Genomic DNA, 27,090 nt, shown 5'->3' on the forward strand with positions numbered 1-27,090 from the left:
TTTATCAGGAGGTTGAAATTGCAAGACTGTGGCTTGCTGGCGAGAAGCACAGAGCAGCACGCTCATCCTTCTGCCCCTCCAGCTAAACGTGGGAGGCGGCAGGGTGGCGGGAGGGCAGAGCAGGTGAGCAGTGACTCACCGCGGCGCTGGGGGCGAGTGCTCTCTGCACTGGGTTGCCTGGCGAGGTAGAGGGCAGGGGAGCGGAACAGGGCCTGGAGAAGACCTTGACCTTCATGGCGAGTGGCCGTGTTGGCCTCCTGCTTCCTCAGGGGAGTGCTTGTGTCGGGCAGGTGTCGCTACAGGAGAGTGTGCTTACTGCTTGACTGACTTGTGTTTTGGAGTTTGCTGACGCTCCTCTCCGGTGAGTTCCGACAAAGCTGGTCACCCAGCAAATGGAGCTCAGCCCACAGTACACTTGGCTTATTGGCCAGATAAGATCATCTTGTAATGAGACTTAAGGAAATTAAAGGAATGTAATAAAAATAGAAGGAGGTGTTAGAGCACGGTGGGAGTGTCATTGAGTATTTATCAAGGTTGCCAATTGTGGATGCAGGGCAGCGGACACAGCAGAGGGCTAGAATGGGACCCAGGAGCCCTGCAGCTGTTCCCCCACCAACCTCTGAGGACAGTCTTTCAGAACATGGTGAATGATGCCTGTTACCACGAACCAGTTCATTAGGCATGGCTAAAGTTTCTCGTAGTTCTCACCTTCCCCAACCCCGGGTGATGTCTGATTTGTCTCAGAAACATTTTCATCAAGCACAGTTGACAGCGTTCACCACTTTAAAAGGGTTGAGCGGCCTTGTGTGGGAAACCCAGCTCTTCCAGAATGCACCCCACCAAGGCTGGCCCAGACCTTGTTTGTTTATATAAAGTCTCTAATTGGTCTAAGCAAGTGGTGTGTTAATTCTAAATTAGTCTTATCTACTTATAAAAGAAGCGAAGCAAGAAATGCATTGGTAACACTTTGTTCGCACTTTGTTCAAGTTACTCTACAGAAATTAATAGAATTGCATTCTGCTGAAATTATCCTCTGCGTCAGCCATCATCAATGGAACTGTTCTTACCCAATTAACTACAGTTAATGAGCTTTGACAGCTCTGAACACTTGTGTCACCACAGAGTTGTTTGTACCCGTGTCCACCCTGCATCATCAGGGGACCGTCCCTCTGCCTGCTGTGTAGCTTCTGATGAGATGGTTGGTGTGTGGAGGAGCCACCGTCTCTTACCAAGTCTAATGTTTCTGTATCCCTCTCTTCTGTTTGGGGGACTGTGCAGACAGGACTGGGTTTACACAGACATCTCTGGCGAGAAATTTGGACCAGTTGTACAAATTTTTATTTGCTCCCATGTATCCCTCCCAGATTCCGTGTGTTGGAAAGCCCTACACTAGTGAGCCAGTGTTCTTGGGACTCGGCAGGAGGTGGTGCCTGTGCCAGGCCCCAGTGCCACAGCTGAACTGGGGGACACGCTTGTCTGCCCTTGGATTCCATATTCTCTTCTGCTTCATCTTTCCTTGTCTCTTTCCTTCATGTCATGTAATCACAGCTTCTAGATTAATTTTTCTAGATTATACTCCTTGTCCAGAAACCTCTTGGTTCCCCATGTTTGCATTCTGGGGTCATGTGCTGCCCTGCACTTCCAGTCTCTCCTTAGCCCTCCCTGGATGGGCATGCTCAAGTGGAGCCATGTGCTCTTTCCTTCAGGCTCTGGGACCATGGCTCTTGGGCAGGTGGTCAAACAGGCTTACTATAGGCTGCAGATGTGACTGGGTAGCCATCATGTTTCAGAAACCATGGATTACTTTTTTTTTTTTTTTTTTTAAGTTTCTCGTCTTTTCAGCTGCCTTTGGCGTCCAACACACATTTTCTGAGTACATGTCGTGTGCTGTGGTGTCAGTGCATCTCAGGTCCCCTCCAGGACCAAAAAATAAAGCATTGCTCACACCTGCTGACTCCCGCCACCCCCAGGTTCAACACCACCGTTAGCGGTATCCACTTTTAAATGGACTTATGCAGCATGTAGTATTTTGTATTAGGCTTCTTTGTTCACAGTTAAGTGGCTGTGCAGTTGTCTTGTTTGTGTTGGCATGAGTGTACCACACTTTATCTTTTCCTCCTGCATTTTCCAGGATTGTGACTAATGCCACTGTGAGCATTCTGCACTCCGTGCAGGTGCATATGGATTTCTATCTGGTATCCAGAGTGTGGCTGCTCTATTGGAGGATGTGTTATATGCTCACCCTATGTGTTAGTCAGATTTTCATCATTGTGACAAAATAACTGAGAAAATCGACTTAAGGAAAGATTTATGTTGGCTCACGGTTTTGGAGATTTCAGCTATGGTTAGCTGGCTCCGTGCTGTGGGCCCATGCTGAGATAGAGCATGGTGGCAGAGAGGGTGTGGTGGAGCAGAGCTGCTCACTTCGTGGCAGCTGGGAAGCACAAGAGACCAGCTGAGCTGTCACACTCACCATTAGAGATCATGGTGTGTATAATATGTATAGAAAGGAAATCTGTCCTATCACTGGGGGAGTCTCTATTTTTCATTGGCTAAGAGCGTTGTTTTGTTGTTTTCATTGTAAATAGATGTTGAATTTTAATCAAATGCTTTTTCTGCAGATATCAAGATATGATCATATGATTTTTCTTCTTTGTTCTGATAGTGAGAATTGAATTAAGTGACTCTCAAATGTTGCAAGAAACCTATTCTAGGAATGAGCACGTGGGGTCTGTGCATGGTGCTTTGTGTGCAGTGCTGCATTGGTTCGCTGGTGAGTTAACGGAGGATCTTATATCTGTGAGCATTGGGGAGTTTCATCTTTATCACTTGTACTGTCCTTATCAGGCTTTGGTGTCACGGTCTCTTGGGCCTGAGGAGTTGGAAACTCTCATAGTGGCCTGCCAAAGATGGTATTATTTCCTCTTAAAGGTTTGGTAGAATGCATAAAAGAAAGGCTTCTGGGTCTGGGGTTTTCTTATTGGGGAGATTTTAAATTTGGGGTTTAATTTTTAATAGCTTTGAAACTTCAGATAATCTTTTATGTTTTCTAAGATAGTCCATTTTATCTGAAGTTTTCAAGTTTACTTGTGTCAAGTTTTTCATTTTATGTTTGAAATATTTTTATGATGCGTAGTTATGTCATCATTCTTACTCTTGTTATTTATTTTTCTTGATTGCTATCACCAGTTGCTTATCAATTTTATTAGTTTTTTGAACTAATCCACTTTTGGCTATATTGGTTCTCTTTTGCATATATTCTGTTACATTAATTTCTCTTATATGTTATTTCCTTCTGTCTTTGGGTTTCATTTGTCATTGTTCCAGTTTTTCGAGTTGTACATGTAGATAATTTGTTCTTATCCTTTCTTCTAACATGTATTTAAGGTTATAAATTTAGGTGCATACTCTATGTTTTAATATGGTGTTTTTTCCTAGTGTTAGTCAGTATTCCATCACTATAATGAATACCTGAGATATTCAACTTAGTTTTATTTTGGCTCACAGTTTTGGAGGTTCCACTTCATAATCAATGGGCCCTGTGGCTTTGGGCCCCGTGGTGGAGTAGGATGTCATGTCAAAAGAGTGAGGTGGAGCTGAACTCTCACCTTGTGGTCCAGAGACAAAAGAGGGGTTGAGGATGGGGCTGAGGTTCCACTGTCCCCTCAAGGGTGCACCCCCAGTGACCTAACTTCCTTCTATTGGGCTGTATCTCCTCGAGATTCTACTACCTCCTAGAAGCACCACTGCTGGTGACCAAGCCTTCAACACTTGGGCCTTTGAAAACTTGTAAGATCCAAACTGTGGTACTTTATTTATCCATTTCCATTCTGGTTTTATCTCAACCAATGGATTACTCAGAAATAAATTTCTTAATTTCCAACCATTTGGTGATTTTTTTTTAAAGCTATCTTATTATTGATTTCTAGCTTCCTTGTGCTCAATTTATACATTGAATGGCATCAGTCCTTTAAAAATTATCAGGCTAGCTGGCACGATGGTGCATGCCTGTAATCCCTGCAGCTTGGGAGGCTGAGGCAGGAGGATCACAAGTTCACAGCCAGCCTCAGCCAAAGTGAGGCGCTAAGCAACTCAGTGAGACCCTGTCTCTGAATAAAATACAAAATAAAGTTGGAGATGTGGGTCAGTGGTTGAGTGCCCCTGAATTCAATCCTTGCCCCCCTCAAAAAATTACCAGGCTATACCTTATGACCCCAATATTAGTCAATTTTTGTAAACCACCCATGCACACTTAAAAATAACATGTATTCTGTGTTTGTTGAGTGCACTATTCTCTAAATGTCTGTGCCCATTGTTAATTGTTCTATTCAAGTTTTCTTTATCCTTTATAAAGTTTTCTTATGGTTCCTGAGAGAATTATATTGAAATTTCCATCATGATTGTATGTTTACCTATTTCCCTTTTTAATTTTCCCAATTATTGAGTATATGTTTGGATGCTGTTTTATTAGGCACATACAAATTGAAAAACATTGTCTTCCTGGTGAATTTAGCCTTTTATTATTATGAAATATCCTTTATGGATTCTTTTAATCATTAAATCTCCTTTGTGGATTTATCAGCTTCTGTTTTTTAAATCATTTGCACCTCTTGCTTTTTCAGCTTTCATTCTGAAACTTTCTTCATTGTTTCATTATAAATGTTTCTCTTATGTACACGGTAAAGATAGATTTTGTGTCTTTTTCAGTCTGAAAATCTTTAATTTTTTTTAGTTGAAGTATTTATTTTGGTTGCCCTTAATGTAATGATACATTTGCATTTAAATCATACTTCTTATAGTTGCTTTGTCAGTGTTCTTTTTCTTTTCTTTTTGTGTCTTGGAGAATAAAAAAAAATTTTTTTTCTTAACATTTTGTCCTCCTCATTATCTTGGTAACTATGTATGCTTTTATATAGTTTTTTAGTAGTTACACTGGTGATTATAAGATAGACTCTTTATTTATCAAAATCTGGTAAAGGTTAGCCCATCCATCTCTTCCCAACGAGCCAGGCTCCAAAAAGCTCTTGATTCTGCTTACCTTTACCTGGCCTGTAGGCTGTTACTTCAGGGTATGATGCACACATGTTTGGAGGTTTAAAAAGATATTGTTTTTACTTCCATTTATCTTCATTTTAGTTTTACACTTGTGTCAGTATTAACATCCTGTGTTACTGTGGTACATTTGTTACAATTGATGAACTAGTATTGATAGATAACTTATTATACTAACTAAAGTCCATAGTTTATAGTAACATTTACTCTGTGTTGTATAGTTCTTTGGTGTCTTTTCCTTTGTTCATTTTTTTTATTTTGTTTTTTTTTAACAAGACAGGATCTTTTTTTTTTTTTTTTTTTTTTTTAAAGAGAGAGGAGAGGGAGGGGGAGAGAGAGAGAGAGAATTTTTTAATGTTTATTTTTTAGTTTTCGGCAGACTCAACGTCTTTGTTTGTATGTGGTGCGAGGATCGAACCCGGGCCGCACGCATGCCAGGCGAGGGCGCTACCGCTTGAGCCACATCCCCAGCCCAAGACAGGATCTTACTGTGTTGCCCAGGAGGTAGTCTCAAACTCCTGGGCTCTGATGATCCTCCTGCCTCATCCTCCCAGGTAGCTGGGATTACAGTGTGCATCACTGTGCCTGGTTAGTTATGTAGGTTTTGACAGGTGCTTGTTGTGCATCTGCCTAACAGTATAATGCAGAATAGTTTGCTCTTTTCTGAATAGATTATAGTGAATTGGTATCATTTCTCACTTAAATATTTGGTCGAACTCATCAGGAAAACCATGTGGGTCTGGTGTTTTCTTTTTGGGTGGATTATTAATTACTGATTTATTTGCTTTAATAGATACAGGCTGTTCTGTCTTACTGAACCCATGGTTGGGGTAGCCCCCAAAATAGCAGCAGGAGAGTTTCTACAAGGCATAGCCCCAAACCATCCCTAGATCGGGCCACTTGACATTCTAAAGGAAGAAGCCTTCAATACCAGGCAGGTCAGTGCAAAGCATTCATTAGTGTGAAGGCATAAAGCGGGGTCTGCAGCTTCCTTGTGACAGACAGCAAGAGGTTGGACTGTGGAGTTTACTGGGGGGTGGTAAGGAATTTGGCCCAGAATTGGGGCTGGTTTCTACATGTTCAGCAGCATGTTTAATCTTTCTGTGTTTTGGTCAACAACCTTAACACATTGGTCAGTGCTTGCTTGGTTTCAAGTCTGCAGGACAGATGAGCATCAGGACGGAGGCAGTGGGGAGTCTTGTGAGCCTCTCCAGAGGCCGATGCTCATGATTTTTCTTCCTCTTGTGAGTTTTGGTAATTTGTATCTTTTAGGGAGTCAGTCCCTTTCATGTGACTTAGCAAATTTCTAGGTATAGAGTTGTTCACGATATCCTTTTATTATCCTGTCATTTTACAAAGGATTCAGTAACAGCCTCTTCTCTCCATGTTAGTAATCTGTCTATTCTTTCTCCTTCTTGATTAACCTAACTAGAGATTTATTCACTTCATTGACCTTTTTGAAAAACCGAATTTTATTTGGGTTTTGTTGTGTTCTCTCTGGATTTTCTGTTTTCCATTTCCCTTAACTTCGGTTCTGATTTTCATTGTTTTCTTTTCTTCTGTTTGCTTTAGGCTTAACATTGTTCTTCTTTGTGTCATTTCCTAACTGGAAGCTTGGATGATTGATTTTAGATCTTTGTTTCTAAATTAGGCACTTGGTGCTATGAATTTCCCTCTGAGCCCTGCTTTTGCTGCATCCCACAAAATTTTGAAAAATTGTATCTTCATTTTCTTATTCAAAGTCATGATTGAATTTCTCTTGAGACTTATGTTGACCCATGTGCAATTAGAAGTAGATTAATTTCCAGATATTTTGGGACTTTCTGGCTCTCTTTGTCATTGATTTACAGTACAAATGCAATGTGATCTGAGAACTTACTTTATGTGACTTGTCCTCTTTTGTATTTGTTCAAGTGGTGTTTTATGTTCCTGCACGTGATCTCTCTTGTGAACATTTTGTGTGAGTTTGAGAGGCACATGTGTTCTGCTATTGGCGGATAAAGACAATTAGACTCAGGTGACTGATGGTGCTGGTTGTTTGGGCTGTGTCCTTAATGATTCTCTCTGTGGATCTGCCTATTTCTGTTAGAGGTGTCAGAATCTGCAGTACCGATTGAAGCCCTATAAGGTGGGCAGCTGTGCTCTTGTAACGTCAGTAACCATCTGGATTTGTGCATATAGGTTTGTTGCTTTGCTCTTTATTCTTATTTCTGAGATATGGTCATTTCCCTCATTTAGAAATATGTCCTTTTTTGGCTGGGGATGTGGCTCAAGTGGTAACGCGCCAGCCTGGCATGTGCAGGGCGCTGGGTTCGATCCTTAGCACCACATAAAAGTAAAATAAAAATGTTGTGTCCACCGAAAACTGAAAAATAAATATTAAAAAATTCTCTCTCTCTCTCTCTCTCTCTCTCTCTCTCTCTCTCAAAAAAAAAAAAAAAAAAAAAAAAGAAAGAAAGAAAAAGAAATATGTCCTCTCTGCTTTTGTCTGGCAAGTCTTGTTGGTGGTAAGTGTTGACCTCTTTTCCTCTCAGCACATACACCCGCCCACCTGTCTATCCTTCCTGCACTTGCCTCTGGGACCCACAAGGCTCCCAGCCTTGCTCTAACCTGTCAAGGTGTGCCAATTTCCCGTCCTGACTATTTGCACTTGTGGTGGCTTCTCAATATGAAGTTGGTTATGGTTTATCGATTCTGGAAGGTTCTCAACCATTATACCTTGATGACTGCCTCTCTCCTGTCTCCTCTCCTCTTTCTGTGATTTTGGTGAGAGACATTTTAGACTTTGTTTTTCTACCTTGTATTTCTCTCAGCATCTTCATATTTTCTGTATTTTTCTTTTCCTGTTCTTTCTGACTTATTCTTTAGATTTATCTTTCAGTTTACTAAGTCTCTCTTCAGCCACATCTAAACTGCTGATTTACTTCCTACATTTAAGTGTTTAAGCATTCTGTTTTTATTTTGTTTGGCTCTTCTTTTTGGTTATAATCATTTTTATTTGCTTATTTGTTATTAACTTACTAATAATTTAAATTCCTTTATTGACCTAAACATATTAGATATACTTATTTTCTGATTATTCTAGTACACTGTGGGTTTCTTTATCCTAAATTTTGTATTGTTGGTTCATTTTCATTAACATTTTGTGAATTTATACACACATCCACACACACGTTTTAGTTGTAGTTGGAACAATACCTTCATTTTATTTATTTATTTTTATGTGTTGGTGAGGATCGAACCCAGTGCCTTGCACATGCTAAGCGAATGCTCTGCCACTGAGCTACAGCCCCAGCCCATACATTTTGTGAATTTTGATGATAATTTTATACACTCAGGACTTTGTCCTTGGGGTTTATTCGCTTCAAGGAGTAAGTCATTGCTGTCCAGTAAGGACCTGTGTTAGCTCCTGTTTGTGTTTGGTCTTAGACACTGCATGTGTTTTCTTCCTGGGGTTATCTAGCTTGTAGGTTTTATGAGTGTAGCCTTGTAGTCCACAAATTCTCAGCACTAGAATTTTATGTTTTTCCCACCTATACAGCCTCCAGGCTAACATGTGTGCATATACCATTGACAGTATGGTGGTCTGTTTAGATACAAGCTTGCCCATTGTGGATAGTGGCTTCTCTGTCCAGGTTCCTTCATCTGATTGTCCACGTTGCTCAGGCACCACATTTCCTTCCTTTCCCTGTCTGCAGGCCCAGGCTCCACACTCAGTGTCATGCTGCATACAGGGCCTTGTGTGAAATCTCCCTAGGAAGCTTCCTGCTTGGCCCAGGGCTCCTACCAGCCTGGAGATTATGGGCCAGTCTGTGTGATGTGGGTGCTTGTTGCTTGCTTGGGGCAGAGTCTGCCCAGCATCTTTGCACAGTGAGGCTTGTGGAGTATGCAAGGCCTGTTCTATGGGCTCAGGAGTGGACAGCCTGTCTCACAGAGGTGGGCAGTGCAGACATCATGATGAAGGCTTCGATGAGTCTTGTCACTTCTGATGTCTGCTGTCAGGGTTAAGAACACTGCGGAAGGCAGGTCTTCTGACCCTGTAAATAAGTTTTGCTTCTGCTTAATGAGTCCTTTTCCAAGTGTGATTTCTAGTTCCCAGTGAGTGCCAGAGGAAGCAGACAGACATAGGTGCCCCAGGAAATTCTCCTAGGACTGAGCCTGCCTAGGCTTGGTCCTTGTGCTGCACGTGTTTGTCTGGGGCCTAGGTCAGAACCCTGGCATCCGCGGGCCAAAGGGCAGACTGGTGTGGATCAGCGAGGAAACCTCTTAAGCACCAGCGCGGCACCTCCTCTGCAGCTGCCCACCTCCTCTGCGGGTGTGCGTCCTCCCCTTCTTTTCCTCCTTTCCAAAGCATCTAATAGTGTAAGGAAGACCTTGGAAATGGTCCTGCTCTGTGTGGCCAAAGGGTCCTGGTGCTGGAGACCCTGAGGATCCCTGTGTCAGGGTCAGAAGATCTGCCTTCCGCAGTGTTCCTAACCCTGACAGCAGACATCAGAAGTGACAAGACTCATCGAAGCCTTCATCATGATGTCTGCACTGCCCACCAAAAAGTGGGGTCTGAGGAGAGATTAGTGATAGAAAAGGAGGCCTAGTGTGGGCAGAGCGGGCAGACCTGGGTTTTCCCTTGACTCCATGAAGCTGCTGGCCAGGGTGCCATGGGGCAGGTAAGAATAGGGCTTTGCAGCTGCACTTGATCATAATTTCCTTTTCTTAAGAAAAACCTTGTGGAGGGACCTAGAATTGAGTGCAGGTAACCAAGTTGGCTGACCATGTTGTGGCTATGGTCAAACGGCCCTGGGAATGCATGGGTGGTCAGAGGAGGTAAGAGACCCAGTAGCCCTGGCAGCAGAGACCAGGGAGAAGTGAATGGAAGGGCCACTGCTTTGCCCAGAGGAGAAATCTGAGGAAGGGACCCTCTTGCATGCAAATGCCACCAGCTCAGCTCCGTCTCTCTGGGCTTACCCCTGCTTCCTGGGGACCTTCCCTGGCTCATGATCCTGGGTGGGCCCTTTCTCTCTTCAATCACTGGTTACTTCACCATGAGGTGGGCTCAGAAACACTTACATGCACCTGTCTCAACAGAGCACCTAGTGTCTTCTCCCCATTGGAGAAACAAACAGTGGCAGGAAGGGTCATGAGGACAGCAGTGACTCAGCACCTAGCAAGTACCAGAGCTTCATGTGCAGCCACATGTGAACTCAAGGCTGGCTGGACACTTTGCCCCTTCCACTTCACGATTGAACCTCCTGAGGCACACGGGGAGCTGATTATTCTTGCCAAGGTCATAAGCAAGTTGATGTCCAGCTAGGATTTGGGCCTTGTTGGGCCTCTGTGACCTGGGAGCTAGTCCTGGGCTTGCAACACTTCATGTCACTGGAGGGGTGAAGGGCTGCAGTCTGGGAAGGTGGGAAGAAGGAAGCTCTGTGACAACTGTGCCGCACGCCTCTGTTCCCATCAGCCTGAGGTGCTGCCGGCCACCTTGAATTATCTGTTTCCCAACAGACTCCCTCGTGGCTCCCCTTCCCAGACTGGGACTGTGGCTCCCACTCTTGTCTCCTCCATGCCACTGCGCTGCCCTTCTCCAGCCCGGGCATGAAGCTTGTCTTGGTGTTCCCTGAAGGAGGCAGACTCCTCCCCAGACTTGTCCCCCAACCGTCTCAGCAGGTGTGTGGCACCCCACTGCCCAGGTGACCTACTCTGGCCATCCGTGTATGTGTGGTGGATGTCTCTTCATTCCCAAGCCACTCCTTGGTGTGTTCTGGGACTGGTCTCAAGAGCTCAGTGGAAAAGGCCTCCTCTTGACCGATGGTGGCTGAGGGGTAATCACCACTGTCCCTGTTATTCTTTTGCAAGGCACACTGGGGACTGCCCACACTGTGTCCTCTGCCTGGTGTGCCCTTCCCTCTATGCATCAGCTGTAGTCTACATGCTGTGGTCACCCGTGTCCACCTGGCATCTCTCTAGCACTTGGGCCATAGGTCTGTTCTGTGTTCTCTGCCAAAGGCCTGCGCTCCTTCTCCATACCTTCCCTGGCTTCTCTTCATGGAATCCATGTTTGGTGAATATATGAGCAAAAGGATAAAGGATGAACGTACTGGGTCTCCAGGTAGCAGAGGCTTCCAGCAGCCCTTGGTGATTACACAGGTTCTCCTGGAGACCTGCACCCCAGCAGGACTTGCCAGGGTGCCATGGGGCAGCAGTAGGACCAGGCCCATTAGGGCTAGGAGTGTCAGCAGCATGGCTCCCACACTCTGCTGGCCACCTCTGGGTCACCCATTAAATTTATTATGTGCACTTATGGTCACACAGATATGCACACATGTGACATGTGCTATCTTCAGAGAAGCCCACCTTCTCTATGTTCTGTCTTGTTCCTGTCACCTCCTATGGACTCCCTCTCCCTTGGTGGCCTATGGTGCTTCCTGCTCACCCAGAGCCATGGGAGTCTGGAGTCGCAGAGCCTTTTCCTCTTCCTACAGAGAGGGCTGGAGTGTAAGAAAACCCACCCTCTGTCCCACTGGTTGCAGCTGCACAATCTGAGTTGGGGAACCCTCCCCAGGTCCTTGGTTGGCCCAAATGAACCTCAGACTGCTGGGTGTGGGAGATGAGGGTCCTGGGTGACATGGGTGCAGATTCTGGAGGGAGGGGCTAGTATTGCAGCAAGACTTTGTGTACCACAGGTATACAAGGTATGACACAGGTAGAAATGCTGTACCTGAAGGAAGGTGGTCCCATCGTATTCCTGCTGGAGGAACTTTCCAGGCTAGCCTTGAGGGAAGCAAAAGCCTAGCCCCTGTGGGGGGAAGGTGGCAGCTATCTAGGATGGGCTTTGGATGTCCCCTGGGGTAGCCTAAGTGGCAATGCAGGAAGTGGGGTCAAGGAGGGTGGTTTTGTATGGAGAGATTTGCCACAGGGGGGGGGGTCCCCTAGGCAGGGCTGGGGGTGCTGGGCTCAAACTCTGCTTTGCACCCTCTACTCACCTGATCTATCCTGGCGTATTTGTTTCTGTGATGGTGTCAGCCTGTGGGTTTCTCCTTGATCTCCCTGAGCCTCCCAGGACTCTCAGTTCCACCCAGGAGCATGGCTGACCAGCTCCTGCACCCCTGCTTGCTGCTCTTTGTCCCATGATGGTAGTCTATGCCCCCTGCTGGCCTCACTGCCTGGTCTGTGCTCAGCTGGGCGTGGCTGTCACTGTGGAGGAAGGGCATTCTGGGAAGCTCAGACACCCATGAGCAGTAAGTGGATGCCTAGGGCCACGGACAAGTGATTCTGCAGTTCCATACCTCAGTTTCCTTCTAGAAAATTCCTGTCTGGCCTTGACCTTGAAATTCTTTTCCAGCCTTATGATTTTCTTTACCACTGGGCATTTTACTCTCTTAGCTTCCTTGTTGAAGGGGACTCAGGACTAGGATGGCCTCTGGCTGGTCACCATAGGCATAGAAAGCACTCACATCCTCTGGTTGGTTTAGGGGTCTCCAAAGGCACAAGGCCCCTGGTCCTCCACTGGCTTCTTCAAAGGTGAACCTGTCTCCCAGCATTCTCTTCGAATTACCATTAATTAATGGGGTGACATTGCTCACAGACAGGACCGTTCTGTACCCAGGAGAAGCACTCAGTGGAAAGCATTGTTTTGTTTTGTACTTCTCCAGCAAGTCTTTAAGGCTTCTGTCAGCACAGCCTGGGCGCCTGTTTGTGCAGCGATTAATCGTCTGTGTTTGCTCAATTGGAAACGAAGCGAACTTTACCACAAGTGGAATCAGTCATTAAAAAGTCGTTACCAAATCACACCAGCACAGTGCCTGCTCTTCTGCTAATGACAAAACAATTTCTTGAAAAGGTACAAACAACAAACTTTTCACTTTACATTTTTCTTCTTTGCCAGCCATTGCTAGCCTGGAGATGTAATAGAAGAGAGCCGTAGTGAAGGGCAGCATTTTTGAGATTTATTGGTCAATAAAGGAGACGATTGTAGCTTGTTTATGAAAGGAGATCCCCCGCCCCAGCCTCGCGCGGCATCCACACTCTGGTAATGATAACTCGGGTAACCAGCTTGAGACGATAAAAGTCAATGGGAAGATATAGGATTTCAATAAAATTATGACACTCCATAAACCTTCCCGTGGAAACAAATTTTCCCCGGATATGTGACCAGTTCCAGTTGGATTTGTAACTTTAATTTCTCACTTATTGAATTTTTTGTCATCAACTAATTACAGACTCCACACTGGTGTGACAACTGTGTCCCTTGCCAGTGAATGCAGAGTGCCTAGACACTGCAGCCCAAGGCTCTGAGGGCCCATCATCTCAGGAAGGAGAAGGCAGGGTTTCCTACACCCCAACATGCTGCCTGTCTTTCTCACAAAGGAGGGGCCTGTGTTCCTACTGGAGGTGGCTGAGCCATGGGCCTGGCCTCTCCTGGGGACATGGTTGGGCAGCAGCCTGTGGAAGTACACACTGAGAGAATGCTACCTGCATGGGGACCTTGGCGGTCATGTAGACCTGTTTCTGTGTGGAGGTCTTGTTCCCCTGGAGGTCTGAGAGAGCAGGTCTCCATCAGGGCCATGAATTGCCCTTTGAGCCAGGGCTGGGTGGGAGGGAGGGAGCTGCTGGCCAGGGCACAGAGGGAGGTGATGAGGGGCTAGTCTGACCTTGGCCTCTGCTCCTTTCCCTGGATTCATGTGTTGGGTAGGGGCATGTGCCAGTAAGTGTGTAAACCTGCTTCCTCACTTCTTAACTGCTAGTGTTCACCAACATTGATACAATTCTATCCTTTCATGAGCACCAAGCATTTATAGGGCAGTTCTCTGGACACTTTGTTCACAACAGTATTGAGGTACATAGCTGTCCTTCATGTCTCCATCTTACTGGGAAGGATCTGAGACTTGAGGGCAGAGCTGGGGTTTGAACCAGGGTCTCCCAGAAGCCATTCCCTTCTTTGTGGCCTGTGTTGCTCCAGAATCCTCATCACTGGCCCTAGAAGTGGGCGGAGCCAAAAAGGGGGGGTCACTGAGCACACTAGTAGGGTCTCTGCAGTGCAAGATGGCATTGCAGCCAGACCTGCCTGCCCTGTGGAATCTGAGTCTACCTTCTGCAAGACCCCCAGGGTGTTTGCATGCACAGGTGGTCAGAGAAGCTGTACGCTGACACACCTGGGCTTCTGAACAAGGGCTCCCCTATCCCCAGTTATGTAGTCCACTGAGTGTAGGGGGGCAGCAGGACAGATGGGAGGAGCCCCTGCCTGGTCCTGGATCTGTTGGATGGACCTTCTCCACCTAGGAATCGCGTATCTGAAGCCGGGAGAACCCCGTGGCCCTGTGGCCTTAGGTTCACATCTGACAGCCTCAGTCAAAGGAGGAGGAGGAGGAGGCAGCTTCCTGTGAGGCATGGCCTTCCTTAGCAGTTCAGCTCCCCACCAGGAGGCATCCTCTGTCTCTGCAGGCCCCCCTGCTGGCTTAGCAAGACTTTTTCATTCAGGCATGTGTGATGGATCTTTCCAGTCTCAGGAAGGAATCAGTCTCAGTCTTGGCAGGGGAAGAGCCACCCATTTCTCCCAGGGTTCCTGACTTCCTGACTCCCACTCTGGCAGGGTGTAGGTAAGCAGTGAGACTCCTGGCTGTGTGATCAGTCTGTTGTCTCAGGAAACTTGGGTCACTGCTTCTTGTGATTGCTATCTTGTGTCAAGAGAGGAGGCAGGTTGCTTGGCATGGCTGGTGGCCCAGTGACACTCTGGTGGCCTCAAGCATCCATGAGGAGTCATTTGCTGATGGATCCTGGCCTTGTGTTTAGAGTTAGGGTAGTTGGGCAGAGCAGAGTGTTTCTTATCCCAATAGGTTGCCACGTGTCCCTACTCGGATGGGTGCCTCCTCACCCACCAGAATGCTGGCTGATGTCCTTGCTCTGAGTGTTACTGTCTGAGATCTGGTGAGAAGTCAAAGCAAGCGGGTATTCAGCCTGACACAGGGAGAGTAAGCACTGAGACTAGGACATGCTGTTGGGATTGCTGGCCTAGGTGGTGAAAGGTCTGGGAGTTCTGAGCACCGGGGCCTCTGGGACAGGAGCTCTGGAGGTGGACACTGTTGGCAGGTAAGCGTGAAACTGAATTCTTGAACTCTTTGAGGTGCTGCATAAGGGAGCTCCCCAGGCTCCTGTCTCCATGTTCTGCTGACCAACTGTCCTCTATGCCCACAGGAGCGGGACGGCATGCGTGCCATCCTGGGGTCCTATGACAGTGAGATGACCCAGGCTGAGTACTCACCCCAGCTGACACGGCGCGTGCGGGAGGCTGAAGACATGGTGCAGAAGGTGCATGCCCACAGTACGGAGATGGAGGTAAGTCTGAGCCATGGGTGGGTAAAGGGCCCATGTCCCCAGATGGTCATCCTCCCTGGACCAGGGACTATGGGGGAGGGTGTGGTCATGGATGGTTATATTGCATACATGGTCTGCTTTAATTCTCTTCATGGCATGAGGTAGTTGGAGGGATCCTAGATAGTCCTGTCCAGATGGCAGGAATTGTAGGATGTCAGTTTGAGGGGTGGCCTTTGCTGAGTAGAGTTCCCTCTGGGGGCCCCTGAGGCCTAGAGTGTGGGCTTGGATCTGTGTTTCCCATGTCCCTGGGTCAGCGGTTTCTCCTTGTGTGATTTCCCTCCAGGTCTCTGTTCTGGGATGCTAAAGGGTCCTCTGGGTAGAGGGCAGCTTCAGTCTGTGGCCTCTTTCTTCTTTCTCCTGCTGCCACCTGCATCACCTTGTGGGCCCTCTTTGATGCCCCATGTCCTCTTCTAGAGGAAAATGGATGGAGGGCAGATCTGTCTTAGCATGACTCAAGGCTCCTGAGGCTTTCTGCTGATGGGTACCTGGGCTGGTCAGAGCCTTGCATGGCCTCTCTTCCCTGGACAGCCTGTATCTGCTCTGAGCTGGGATCTGCCTGATGGGCCTGAGAATGCAACATTGCGTGCCTGGTCACAGCTTCCCAGCAAACCATCCCACCCTGAGGTACAAATGCCGGTGTTTCCCCAGCAGAGCTGAGGAGGGGTTTGCTCCACTCCCTGGCAGGAGCAGCATAGCTCTTGTGGGCATGGGCAACGCCTCCTCTTAGGTAGGAAAACCTCCACAACCAAGTTGGCCAGCATTGCCAGCCGGCTCTGCACTTTATTTCCATCTCCAGAAGCAGGTGCTGTTGTTATCCTGATTTTCCTGAGGAGGAAGCCAAGGCCAAGAGAGGCCTGGGGGTGTGCACAGGATACTGAGCTGGTATGGGACAGTGCCAGACCTAGAGTGCAGCCACAGCACTTGCTCTGCACCACTGCACTGCCAATCCCATAGGCTTCTGTGGTGTCCTTTGGTCTCGGTGCTCACTGTCACCATGATGGGCCTGGATCCACAGTGTGATGGTGATGCAGATGAGAGGTGTTGGTGTGGCTCATCACACCACGCAGGGTGCTGTCTACGTTTCTCATTTAGCCAGTGTTTGGAGATCACCTCTGATGTCCCAGCTGGACAGATGGCCAGGGTCTAGAGGGGAGAGCCAGGATTCCTGTGTGATCACAATTGCTTCCCACTGGGCCTAGTTCCGTATAGGGGAACATTCAGCAGAGTTCCTGCCCCTTTGGAGCTCAGCTGCTAGATGAGGGAGATGTCTAATAAACAAGCTTCACCTGTTTAACAGGTTAGGGGTGCTGTGTTGGGAGAACAAGGTTCGTATGAGGGAATTATCTTGGACCACCTTGATTGCCCTGGAGGCTGGCACGTCCAGGGAGATGGGGGAAGGTGGTTGGCAGGTCACCCAGTATGTGAGGAGGTGCGGGGAATGCCAAGACTAGGGCTCTGGGTGTGGCAGGTGGCAATGAGGCGCCCAGAGCTGTGCTTGTGGAGGGTGGAGCTCCTCTGGGGAGACTTGGGAAACTGGCCAGAGGAGTCATCTGGACTCTATCCTATGGGAGGTGGGTATGGGGTCCCAGGGTCCCTGCTCCAGAGCAGGAGGCTGCAGACTGGGCTGCCCTCACATCCTTTCAGCCTCTCGCTTATGCTGAGGTCCCTGCAGGCACCCTGGGGGCCTGCACTATGTCTCTGCCTGGGGTCAGCCCTCACTGGCACTCTAAAGCAGAGTGAACCACAAGTGAGGGAGACCTCTGGATCTGGACTGACCTCCAAACCCCATTGGTTGGGAGCTCATTCTGCTGCTTCAGTGTCTGTGCCCAGGAGCGGGCCCTCCATCCTTGGCTGCACAGAGTGAAGCCATCATGGACATGAGTGCATTAATAGCCACCCTGTTACCACCCATTTGGCTCCATATGAAATGCTAATGAAGAGAGACATGCAGGGACGGCTCGACATCTTCCATCATCCCTAGCATTTCTCACACTGAGAAATCCCCATCTGTGTTGGCCACATGCCCTGCACAGGTCATTATGAGCCCAGCATTTGAGCACAGCCAGTGCCATGTGTTCGAGTTCTGTGTCGTGACCCAGGGTGCGATATTGGCACTCACTGACCAGATGTGCTCACTGTACTACCTGGGGCAGCTTGGTGGATCTCAGCCATCGCCTGGCTCATGGGTGTGTGTCAGGAGACCCTTCTCACCTTCTATTGTGGGACATAAAAGGGCAGGTTGCCCGCTTCTCGTGTGTCTCCTGAAGTTATGGGGGATTTGCCAGACAGAGAGATCAGAGGCCCAGCTGGGGTGCACTTTGACACCAGCTGTGCCTTCCAATACTGTGGGGTTCAAGGGGCCAGTCCAGGTGCAGGGTGGGGTCTGAGGAGCTGCTCCCTGCTCCTTTCCTGGGGTCTCTGTCATGGCTGTTTCCTTTTGCACACAGTCCCTTGGGCCCTCCAGAAGTGATCTGACCTCTCGCTAGCCTTGCTGCTCTGGACCTGGGCTGCAGCAGCCCATGGCTGTGTTGGGGTAGAGACCCACATACAGTGCTCTGGACCTCCTTGCCCTCCTTCCAGGTCCACCAGTTACCACCTGCTGCCTAGAGTCAGTGGACATGCCACCTACTCTGCTGTTTGAGGTGGCCAAATATTCTGGCCTGGCACCTCATCTCCCTCAGGGTTCCACGTGGTAGATGGCAGCCTTCTTTTGTAGAACTGTCCCTGAGGGGGCATGCTGCTGCCTGGCAGGGGGAGAAAAGCATGGGCAGTGGCATCCCCAGCCCTTGGGAATGCAATAGTGGTTGGATTGAGTGTGAGCTGGGGGGACATACTGGATGCCCCTGTGAGTCTTGTCCATGCACCTAGATCCACAGAGGTGGGAAACTGTGGGCTTCCTGCCACCACCAGGTGGCAGCAGCTGCAGCCCTGTGGCTTGCTTCTGGGCCTGGGGCAGGTTTGAGAGCCCTCAGCTGGGTCTGCTGTGGAGGAGCCCCAGGGAGGGTTTCTCCTCAACATTGTTTTTATTCTCCTGCTCAACCCGGAGCACCCCCTGTGTCTTTCCCAGCCTGTCTGGAAGCCTTGCTGGGGAGAAGGCTGCCTCTCCCCTGCCCCCACTTTTCATCTTTCCTCCCCATTGGGTCCTTCGCCCATGGACCAGACCTCTGTGGCTGTGCTGAGTCAGGTGCTGTGGAGTTCCCTGTTCAGTGAGGGTACAGCAGGTCGAGGTCTGCTGCTAGGCAGAGGGAGTGAGGCGCCCAGAGCCTGTGCTTGTGGAGGGTGAAGCTCCTCTGGGGAGACTTGGGAAACTGGACGGAGGAGTCATCTGGACTCTCTTCTATGGGAGGTGGGTATGGGGTCCTAGGGTCCCAGTGAGGCTAGAGGAGGTCTCTGTCTGGCATAGCACTGCTCCTAAGAGGCACCCAACAGTTCCATCCTGGCTGCAGTTCCTCATGCAGAGCGGTTGCTCTCAGGTAGTTTAGGACCAAATGGGGTGTGAGGTTTGAGAACTCCCTGACTTTCCCAAGAGATCTGCTTTCACTCACAGTGAGGTGAGGGCGGCGACACGGCCTTATCCTATGGAGGATAGATTGGCTGTCTAGATTGGGGATGCTGACTGAGCAAGGGCCAGTGGAACTGGAAGACTTTCTCCCAGCCCTGGGTAACATCACAGAAGTACCCCCACACAGGGAAGCACACAGGTGGTGGCTATTTCTCCTATAGTTTGTTAAGGGTGGTTCATTTTTATGTGGAAGCGTGGTGCTGTAGAGAAGAACTGGGGAAAGCAGGGCAAACACAGGCTCCTGCACTGTCCAGCGGCTCCCCGGGGATGGAGGCCTTGCTGCCTGGAAGCAAGAGCCAGGTCAGTAGGGGTACTTCTGATCTTGGCTTTAGGTGTGGTTCCCCAGGCAGCTTCAGGTCCATAGTGCCCTCAGGGGAAGGGCCTCTTAGATGTTCTCTGTCCCCCACCCCATGTTCCAGCCTTTAGCACCAGCCCTTTGCCCTGGGAAGGCAGTGTTGCCCTGGCAGGCCCGCATCCTCCTGTTCCCACTGCAGGGCAGCCCTCAGTGAGAGGCTAGTTAGGGGCCACTGGCTGGCCACAGGAGCTTTTGAGGAAGTCCCTGGGCCCAGGCAGTTGCCCAGGGGTACCCTATGCTTGGTCCTCCTCACAGGCATGGCACAGGTTAGACTTCAGGAGAACACGGCCACGACAATGGGCACCAATAAGCACATTGACAAAGAAGAGGCAGAGCCTGGTGGGAGGTGTGGAGTCCAGTGAGAGTTTGGCTGGGCGCTGCCTGAAGTGGCCATGCCCCCACAGTTAAGTCTAGCCTCAGGGACGGGGTGCCAGTCACAAGACTCAGGGTGGGGTCCACATCTCCAGCTTCCACTTGCTATGAAAAGGCCTTGATGTCTTGTGAGGTCTGGTGGTTGCGTGGGCCTGGCGAGGAGGGCTGTGGGGCAGAGGTCTGACCTGGGTCCTCCCTCCAGCCATGGCGAGGACGATTGCTTGCTTCCCACACAGGAGAAATGGAGAACCTAGAAGGTATCTGTGGCTGGTGCAAACTGTAATAGCTGAGTCCACCCAAGGTGGGAAGCTTCCGGTCTCATGGCTCCCATATCCTATGGAACTGCCCAGTGGCCATAGCAACCCCTGCCCACTCCAGATGAGGCTGTGGGTTGTGGTCTCTCCCCACAGGGCTCTGACTTCTGAGCCACCAGTTGACTATTCTTAGTGCTGAGGCTGCTGTGGCAGAACTTCCGGGGCCCCATTGCCAGGGAAACTGAGTAGAATCCTGGATTGGCAAGGACCAGCCAGGGGCCAGGAATAAGCCAGCTGTGGGGTTATAGGTTGCTCTTTCCTGTGACCTGCTGTCAGCCCACCCACACTCTGGCCCATAGATCCAATGCCCAGCCCAGTAGGGGATCCACAGTCAGAACCTTCCCATCTCCAGCCTGGTTCTTTCTAGGGAATGGGACTCTGGGCAGGTCATCCCTGGACCATGAGCCCATTTGCTGAGGTCTGCTGTCTCCTTTGTGCTGGTCCTGTTAATGAAGATGATGGACATCCTGTGGGTGCCACACTGTGGCCTGCATAATCTCCTTTAACTTCTTGCCATCCATGTGGGATAGGGGTGGAGCTTGTCACATTTGAGGCCACCTAAGCAGAACTTTCTGATCCTTGCCCTCCCTACGCTGCCTTGCCCTGGGGGCTACACATCGGACACACCCCAGTCCCTGTCCCAGGTCTGAGTGCTGAACCCACCATCAGTTCTGGCCCTAGGGACATGGGCACTGAGTGTAGGGCGGGACAGTGGGGCAGGTGTTTGTGCTACTTGAATCCCCTGCTCAGGTTGCACTGCTGGGCTGAAGTCCTAAGAGGCCAGCTCAACCTCACCTGGCAGTCCAGAGCAACTGGACACTGGTCTTGGTTGCAGGTGGCAGGGCTGGTGCCCTTGAAGTCTTTGGTGGGTGAGTTTTTCAATTGTTTATTGAATAGCAAAATTTCACATATTCTAAGCTCTGGAAACCACCCATGCCTGGAGCACTTTAAAAGTTGTTCCAAGCTGCCTGTTACGAGCTTGTTGGTTGAGGGTCCTGTACTGTCGCACAGTGAGATCATGTGACCTTATGGAACCCAGAGGGCCCTCAGGGCCTCTCAAATGGGCAAACTTCACTAGTGACTGAGATTCAAGCTTCTTCTGGGGGGCAGGGCAGCTTGCAAATGAGGCTTTACATCCCTCGTGGTGCTCAGTTGTCCTAAAGAGCCAGAGGGTGGCTGAGGTGCCCATGGGGACACTCCCTACAGCTGCAGGGATCTGATTGGGCATCCAGATCCGCAGTCAAGAAACAGATGTGTGTACCCGCCAGTATCTTGGTCTGAGAGGTGGGCTCTGGGCATCAGGTGGAAGAGTGCCACTGGATGGTGGGGTTCAGAGGCCCTCATGGGAGTGGGACTGCTGCTTCCCCCCACTCTCTGCCTCCGCCCCGGCCCACTCATTTCTTCTTTTGTCTCTAGGCTTCCCGTCCTCCCTTCTTTTAGCTCTCATGTCTGTCTGATTGCTCTGCTCTGTCCTTCTCGTCCCACCCCATCCTTCACCCCAGGCTCCTGTTTGCTTTAATTTGGGGTCAGCAGGCTCTTTGTTGGCTTGTGCCCACCAGTGTGCCCTTGGGGCCTGTGTGAGTGCTCGAGGGCACAGGGCTCATGTTCGCAGATGGGCAAGTGCAGGCTCCAAGCCTGGCAGCCACGGGGAATTCACTTCCCCTCCTCTCAGTGCTCGCATCGCCCCACTTAGCTTCCTCCGTCTGCTCTAATGTGGGCAAAAACATTTCAGTAAAACAAACTGGAAATGTCGAGCAGGGAGAATCCCAGTAGCCCATCTCTGGTGAGGTTGGTGCTGTTCTGCATGGGTTTTATTTATTCCATTTATAAAACAGCTGCAGAAGTTGGTAGCAGATGTCATGATTCCTCTGTCGATAGAACTATAAATATAAGTTTGTGGCACCTTCATTCCACTCATCGGCCTGATCTGCGTTTCCAGTTTATTTAATTAAAACAGATTACAGTGCTGCTGGCTGAGGCGTGTTGTGTGGAAATATTCCAATTTCAGATTGCAGCGGATCTGGAATAATTTCTGACTTCCAGCTTAGGAAAATCAGACCATTCCCTCTCTTCCTTTCCTCCCCATTACTTCTGTGGGGCTCAGATGGCACTGCCCTCGCAAAGGACTTTCTTTTCTCCTGAGTGTGTTTATTTACGGCTCTGCTGTGTGAAGAGCTAGAGAAGATCACACTGTGAAAAGCAGGGACGAAGCATGATGGGAAACCTTGAAACGGTAAGAGGGCGAGCCAAGGAAAAAAACACCTGATCTCCAGGCTGAGAGCCGTCTCTGTGTTTGAGCACAACTAGGAACTTGGGGACAGGTTGAAAGCGCTGGTCCTCAGCACGTAGTGGAAGGCTCCAGCGCCGGCTGGGACAGAGGCATGTGCCAGGAGGTGAGCCTCGTGGGAAAAGGAAGTCTTCCTTCCTTCCCACTGGTGGAGGGTGATTCTCCACACCGCCTCTCAGCAAGGACACCTGCTGTGCCTTAGCCAAGTTCTCACATACATTCTTTTTAATTCTAAAAACAACCCCATGAGATAGGGATGGTATGCCCATCTTATAGATGGAACAATAAGATTCTGACAGCTGAGCTCATCAGAATTTGTGGAAATCACCATTGGTTGAGAATGACATTGTTGACAGGAAGAAACATCAGAATTTGAACTCTGGTTGTGTGGCTTTAAATTCAGTCCCCCCAGCAGCAATTCTCAGACTTGGGCTTACATCAACATCCCTACAGGGCTGGTCAGAACACTAGACCCTCCCTCTGACTCAGAGCATGAGGACTGGGGCCTGTGACCCTGTGCTTCTAACAAATTCCTGGTAATGCTGGGGAGCCAACCCAGGCCCACACCTGCAACCCAGTGCCCTGCAGAATCGTTAACACTGAGCTGAATGTGCTAGGGCATTCTGGGGCAGGGTTCATGTCTTCCACCTCAGCAAAGCCCACTCCTGCCCACTAAGTTTCCAGACTGGCAGCCTGTACCCTAACCAGGCTCTGCAGACCGTGCACCTGGCCATGGAGCTGCCTGCTTGGGAGTCAGCTCGCTCTGCAGCCAGTGGAAGCTAACTGTCTTCTAGCCGCCATCCATAGGCAAGAGTACTTCTGCATCCATAGCCATACCCCAAGGCCACTGCCTTGCAGAGAAGGCACTCAGCCTCAAACGAGACCTGATTCTATGGCCTAGAAAGATCTCTCAGGATGGCTAGCTTGTCACATTTTGTCACACGTCTGTGTCAGCTAGACCAGGAAAGTGGGCGGCCTGTGGCTTGAGTTTCATCAAGCCCCTCCCGTGTTAACTGTGACCTTGGGGAGATCTGCCTGCATGGGCTACAGCCTCTACGTGGGGCTTACTCTGCTCTCAGGGTCCTCCCAGCCAGCCATCTTGTGATTGGGCAGAAGCTATTGCCAGCCCCCATCAGGGCTTTGAGGTGTCCTGTCCCAGCTTGCGTCCTCCTGCAGGTTTTCTTGCCACGTCCTGGGCCTGCTGCGCGCTGGCAGGGGTGCAAGATCATCAGGAGCCACTTCACACTTCAGGATAAAAATAGCCCTGTTGAGGTCCTGGCACAGCATCCACGTGTCACAAATGATGCTTGTGTCTAGGGCTCGTGTCCGAGCACACGCAGCACCCCATCCAGGGCCCAGCTGGCCATGTGTGTTCCTGCAGTGGATGCTGTACTGGCAATGTGCCACCTTTGCCACATGGTCCCTGGAGACAACCCCTGCATACTGAGACCTGCCCTATCAGTTGTCTCTGAGATAGCTTTCCACCTCTCCAGAGACTAAACAGGGGCTGCCGTGGGGATTCCAGCACCCCACTCTGGGGCCTCAGCCTCCCTGTCAGTTGCAGCCTTAAGGTCAGGTCTAGCTTTCTTCATGGTGGTGACATCTTGGGCAGAGCAGAAGCTTTCTCAGCTTGAGTGGAATGAACATAACCGAAGGCCATCAACACCAGGCCACTGGCTCAGATGTGCAGATCAGCTGTGGCATTCAGGGAACAGCTGGTGGGCAAGATACCTTGGTGGGGTTTTTCTGCTTAGAAGGCAGCCTGGTCCTAGCAGGAAGTTTTAAGGAGAAGGCAGCAGCAGATGGACTGTGTGGCCGGCTTCGTTTCCTGGGGTCATTGCAGAGGCAGCAAGAAGAAGCCACACTGATGCCCCTAAGAGCATGGAGGAGATACTGTGGAGCTGAGCCCAGCTCCCACTGTCTCTGCTGACCCCCCACTGCATCAGGAACAGCCTTTGCTAGAGGTGCTGCACATGAGCCTGGGGAGAAGAGCCTCCCCTGTCTGTCCTTTCCTGGTGACTGCTGCTATATGTCTGTCTAAGGTGAGAGGGTCCTTATTGCACAGACCCTACAGGGCTGTTAGGGTGATGGTCTTGAACCTGTTGCTTGGCCTCAGGTGAACAAGGTTCAGGACCTTGGGAAGGATCTAGTCACTATCCAGATGCGGACAAGGTGACTGACAGAGCCTCCACTGTGGAGCAGACAGGGCCCGGTTGGGCCCAGGTTTTCTTCCCCCCAGTAGGTGCCTTTCACCCTGCTGCTTGCCCAGGCCACATGCTCAGGAGGCCTCTTTGCCAGAAGTGCTTGACTGAGCCACAAGATGTGACATATCGCCCAGTGCTCATCACATATGTACATGGCACATTCGCAGATGTCTGGTTCTGGTTGACTGTCCTACCAAGGCACAGCTCTGTCTGGAGTTGGTAGGAATCGATGGGACATGTCTGTTGATTTGGGGGAGCTTTCTGGGTGCCTGCTGATGCTGGTGCTCGAGCAGGCACTGGTGAAGTCCCAGTGGTGTCCTGTTTGTCTCTCAGATGCGGGCACTGTAGTCAGAAAAGGCAGCTGCTGCTCACCATCTTTCAGTGGCCAGTGGACAGAGGTAGGATTGTCAAAGCATGTGTAATAGTTTCTTTGAATATATATTTGGGTGGAATTACTGACTTATAGGTTATGCAGATTTAAACTTTAAGAAAATACCAGATTGCTTTCCCAGTAGTTTTCCTTCCCCGTGTCCACATAGATAAGACTCCATTGACTTACGTCCTTTCCACTTCTAGTATTGTAACTAGGAGTTCTGAATTTTGCAGTTTTTGTGTCTTCTTATTGGTCCTGATTTGCATTTTCCTCATTACTGCCCATGTTAATTGCCTTCCTGTGCATGCCGTCGTATGTTTCCTGTTCTGGGAAGTGTGCATCTTGCCCGCTTTTTTGTCACATAGCTTATGTTTTTGTATTGCTTTGTAGGTGTTTGGAGTGTGGTGGGGGTGTCAGCATCTGCTGTGCTTCCCTTGCCCAAGAAACAGCAGCCTCCTCCTCTGGGCAGAGTGGAAGAGTTGTGCGCCGAGAACAGGCCCCGGGACTTTGGCCCCCAGCTCCCCTGCCCTGGTCACTGACCACTGATCAGGCTTGCGGTGGGATTTGGCTTCTAGGTTTCAGTTTTCCTTCTTTGCCAGGATTGTGAAGAGGTGGCTAACAGCAGTCAGGAGTCGCCGTGCTGGGAGCCTCCATAGGTGCTCGGCTGCCTTCCCTGTCTGCAGGTGCCTCTCGAGGAGGAGGTCCAGTTGGTGCTACCTCCTGAAGGTGGCTGCCCAGGAGTCAAGTTGAAGGGATGGTTCCTCTAGCCTCTCGCAGAGCTTCCAGCACAAGGAGTCTGCCTTTCTGGGGTGGGCTTTCTCCCTGGCTCTGTGAAGATGACCATATTCTTTCTTGACATAGTTGTATGTGGTCAACTCATTTTGTGGTGGCTTTAGAGATGGAGCTCATGCTGTTCGCCTTAGGGCAGGGAATGTTCCCTTGCCGGCATCCTCCCTTTCTCCATGTGTTGCTTCCTGTCCACTAGAGGCAGCCTGCATAGTGCCTGTGGGGGCTGTGATCTATTCTCACTATGTGATCTTACCCTGACCTGAGGACATGGCCAGTGAACAGGCCACGTGTGTCTCTGGAGGCCAACCATGCCCATAGGGCTGGGTCCCTGCGCTGCCACTCTGGGATTGGTCTGTGCTTCTTCCCAGGTGGCCTCAGGAGCTGCTGCTAGGTCTCCCATAGACAGCTTCTCATGGCTAGATTGCTTCAGCAGGTTCCAGGCAGCCTCAGGGATGCTGGTCTTGGCTGGAGTTGGAGCTGGTGATGTCAGCTCCACGGCTATGGCAGACATGGTGCCTTGGTGCTCATAGGCTCTTGGTCAGGAGGAGTACAGCTCAGGCCCAGTATAGCCACCCTTGGCTCATCTGGTCAAGAACTCCCTGCTTCTTTGCTTGGCCTTTCCATGGCCCACTCAGAACAGGCTATGTGGAGTTTTAGGTTTGTGTGGCATGTAGCCTATCAGCACAGCCACATCATTCAGTTCCTCTAGAATGTGCATGTGCCAGAGGGAGGTGGATGGTTTCCTCCAACAACTAAGGGCACTGAGCACCCCATGCCAAGTGTCTCCTGTCTCCACACATAACCCAGCAGCAGGGTTTGGGACAGATTTTGGGTGTCATGTTACCAGACTATGCACTCGGTTACGTTCATCAAACAGGGATCCTGTCCTGTCTGCAGGGGCAATCAACCCTGGCTGACCTGGTCTGCTGCCAGCTGCCCAACTCCCAGCCCTGCTGGCCCAGCAGGGAGAGGAGGCTGCAGTGAAGGTGGGGGAGGGTCCTTGCTGCAGCCCTGGGAGGGAGTGCTCACACATAGCCTCTGACCGTCTTGGTCTTATTTTGCAGGCTCAGTTGACGCAGGCTCTGGAGGAACTGGGAGGCCAGAAACAGAGAGCTGACATGGTGAGTCCTGAAATGGTGCTCAGCTGTCACTGTGTGGCAAAGGGCTGCCCACATTTTACTGCCTTGATCCTGGGTCTCGCATCCCATCCCTGTCAGGGCTTGTCCTGCAGACATGCGTCCTTCCCTGTCTTTGGAAATGGTGTGGAGAATGGAAGAGTGGTGTGATGGAAAGTGAGTTCCAGTTGTGCCAGTAGCAGACTGCTGGCCTCTGCTGGGTGGCTCCCACTGCCCCACATGTGCAGCAGGCCCTGAAGGACGAGTGATGCCAGAGGTGCTCAGGTGAGCCACGAGGA

The 27,090-nt window shown here is 50.0% G+C and overlaps 1 protein-coding gene across 10 annotated transcripts in view; it reads left to right on the forward strand.

Moving 5' to 3' along the window:
- Positions 1-27,090, forward strand: part of Mad1l1 (mitotic arrest deficient 1 like 1) — a 357,731-nt gene that overhangs the window by 177,484 nt on the left and 153,157 nt on the right. For 9 of the 10 annotated variants that reach the window (XM_027922766.3, XM_027922768.3, XM_027922767.3 and 6 more), the window contains 2 exons: positions 15,241-15,381; positions 26,741-26,797. In XM_027922766.3, coding sequence (XP_027778567.1) covers positions 15,241-15,381; positions 26,741-26,797 — 198 coding nt within the window. The remainder of the gene's footprint in view (positions 1-15,240; positions 15,382-26,740; positions 26,798-27,090) is intronic. The other variant, XM_071605258.1, reaches the window with a different exon arrangement.

The sequence above is a fragment of the Marmota flaviventris genome, chromosome 19 (genome assembly GCF_047511675.1).
Source record: "Marmota flaviventris isolate mMarFla1 chromosome 19, mMarFla1.hap1, whole genome shotgun sequence".
Classification (NCBI taxonomy): Eukaryota; Metazoa; Chordata; class Mammalia; order Rodentia; family Sciuridae; genus Marmota; species Marmota flaviventris.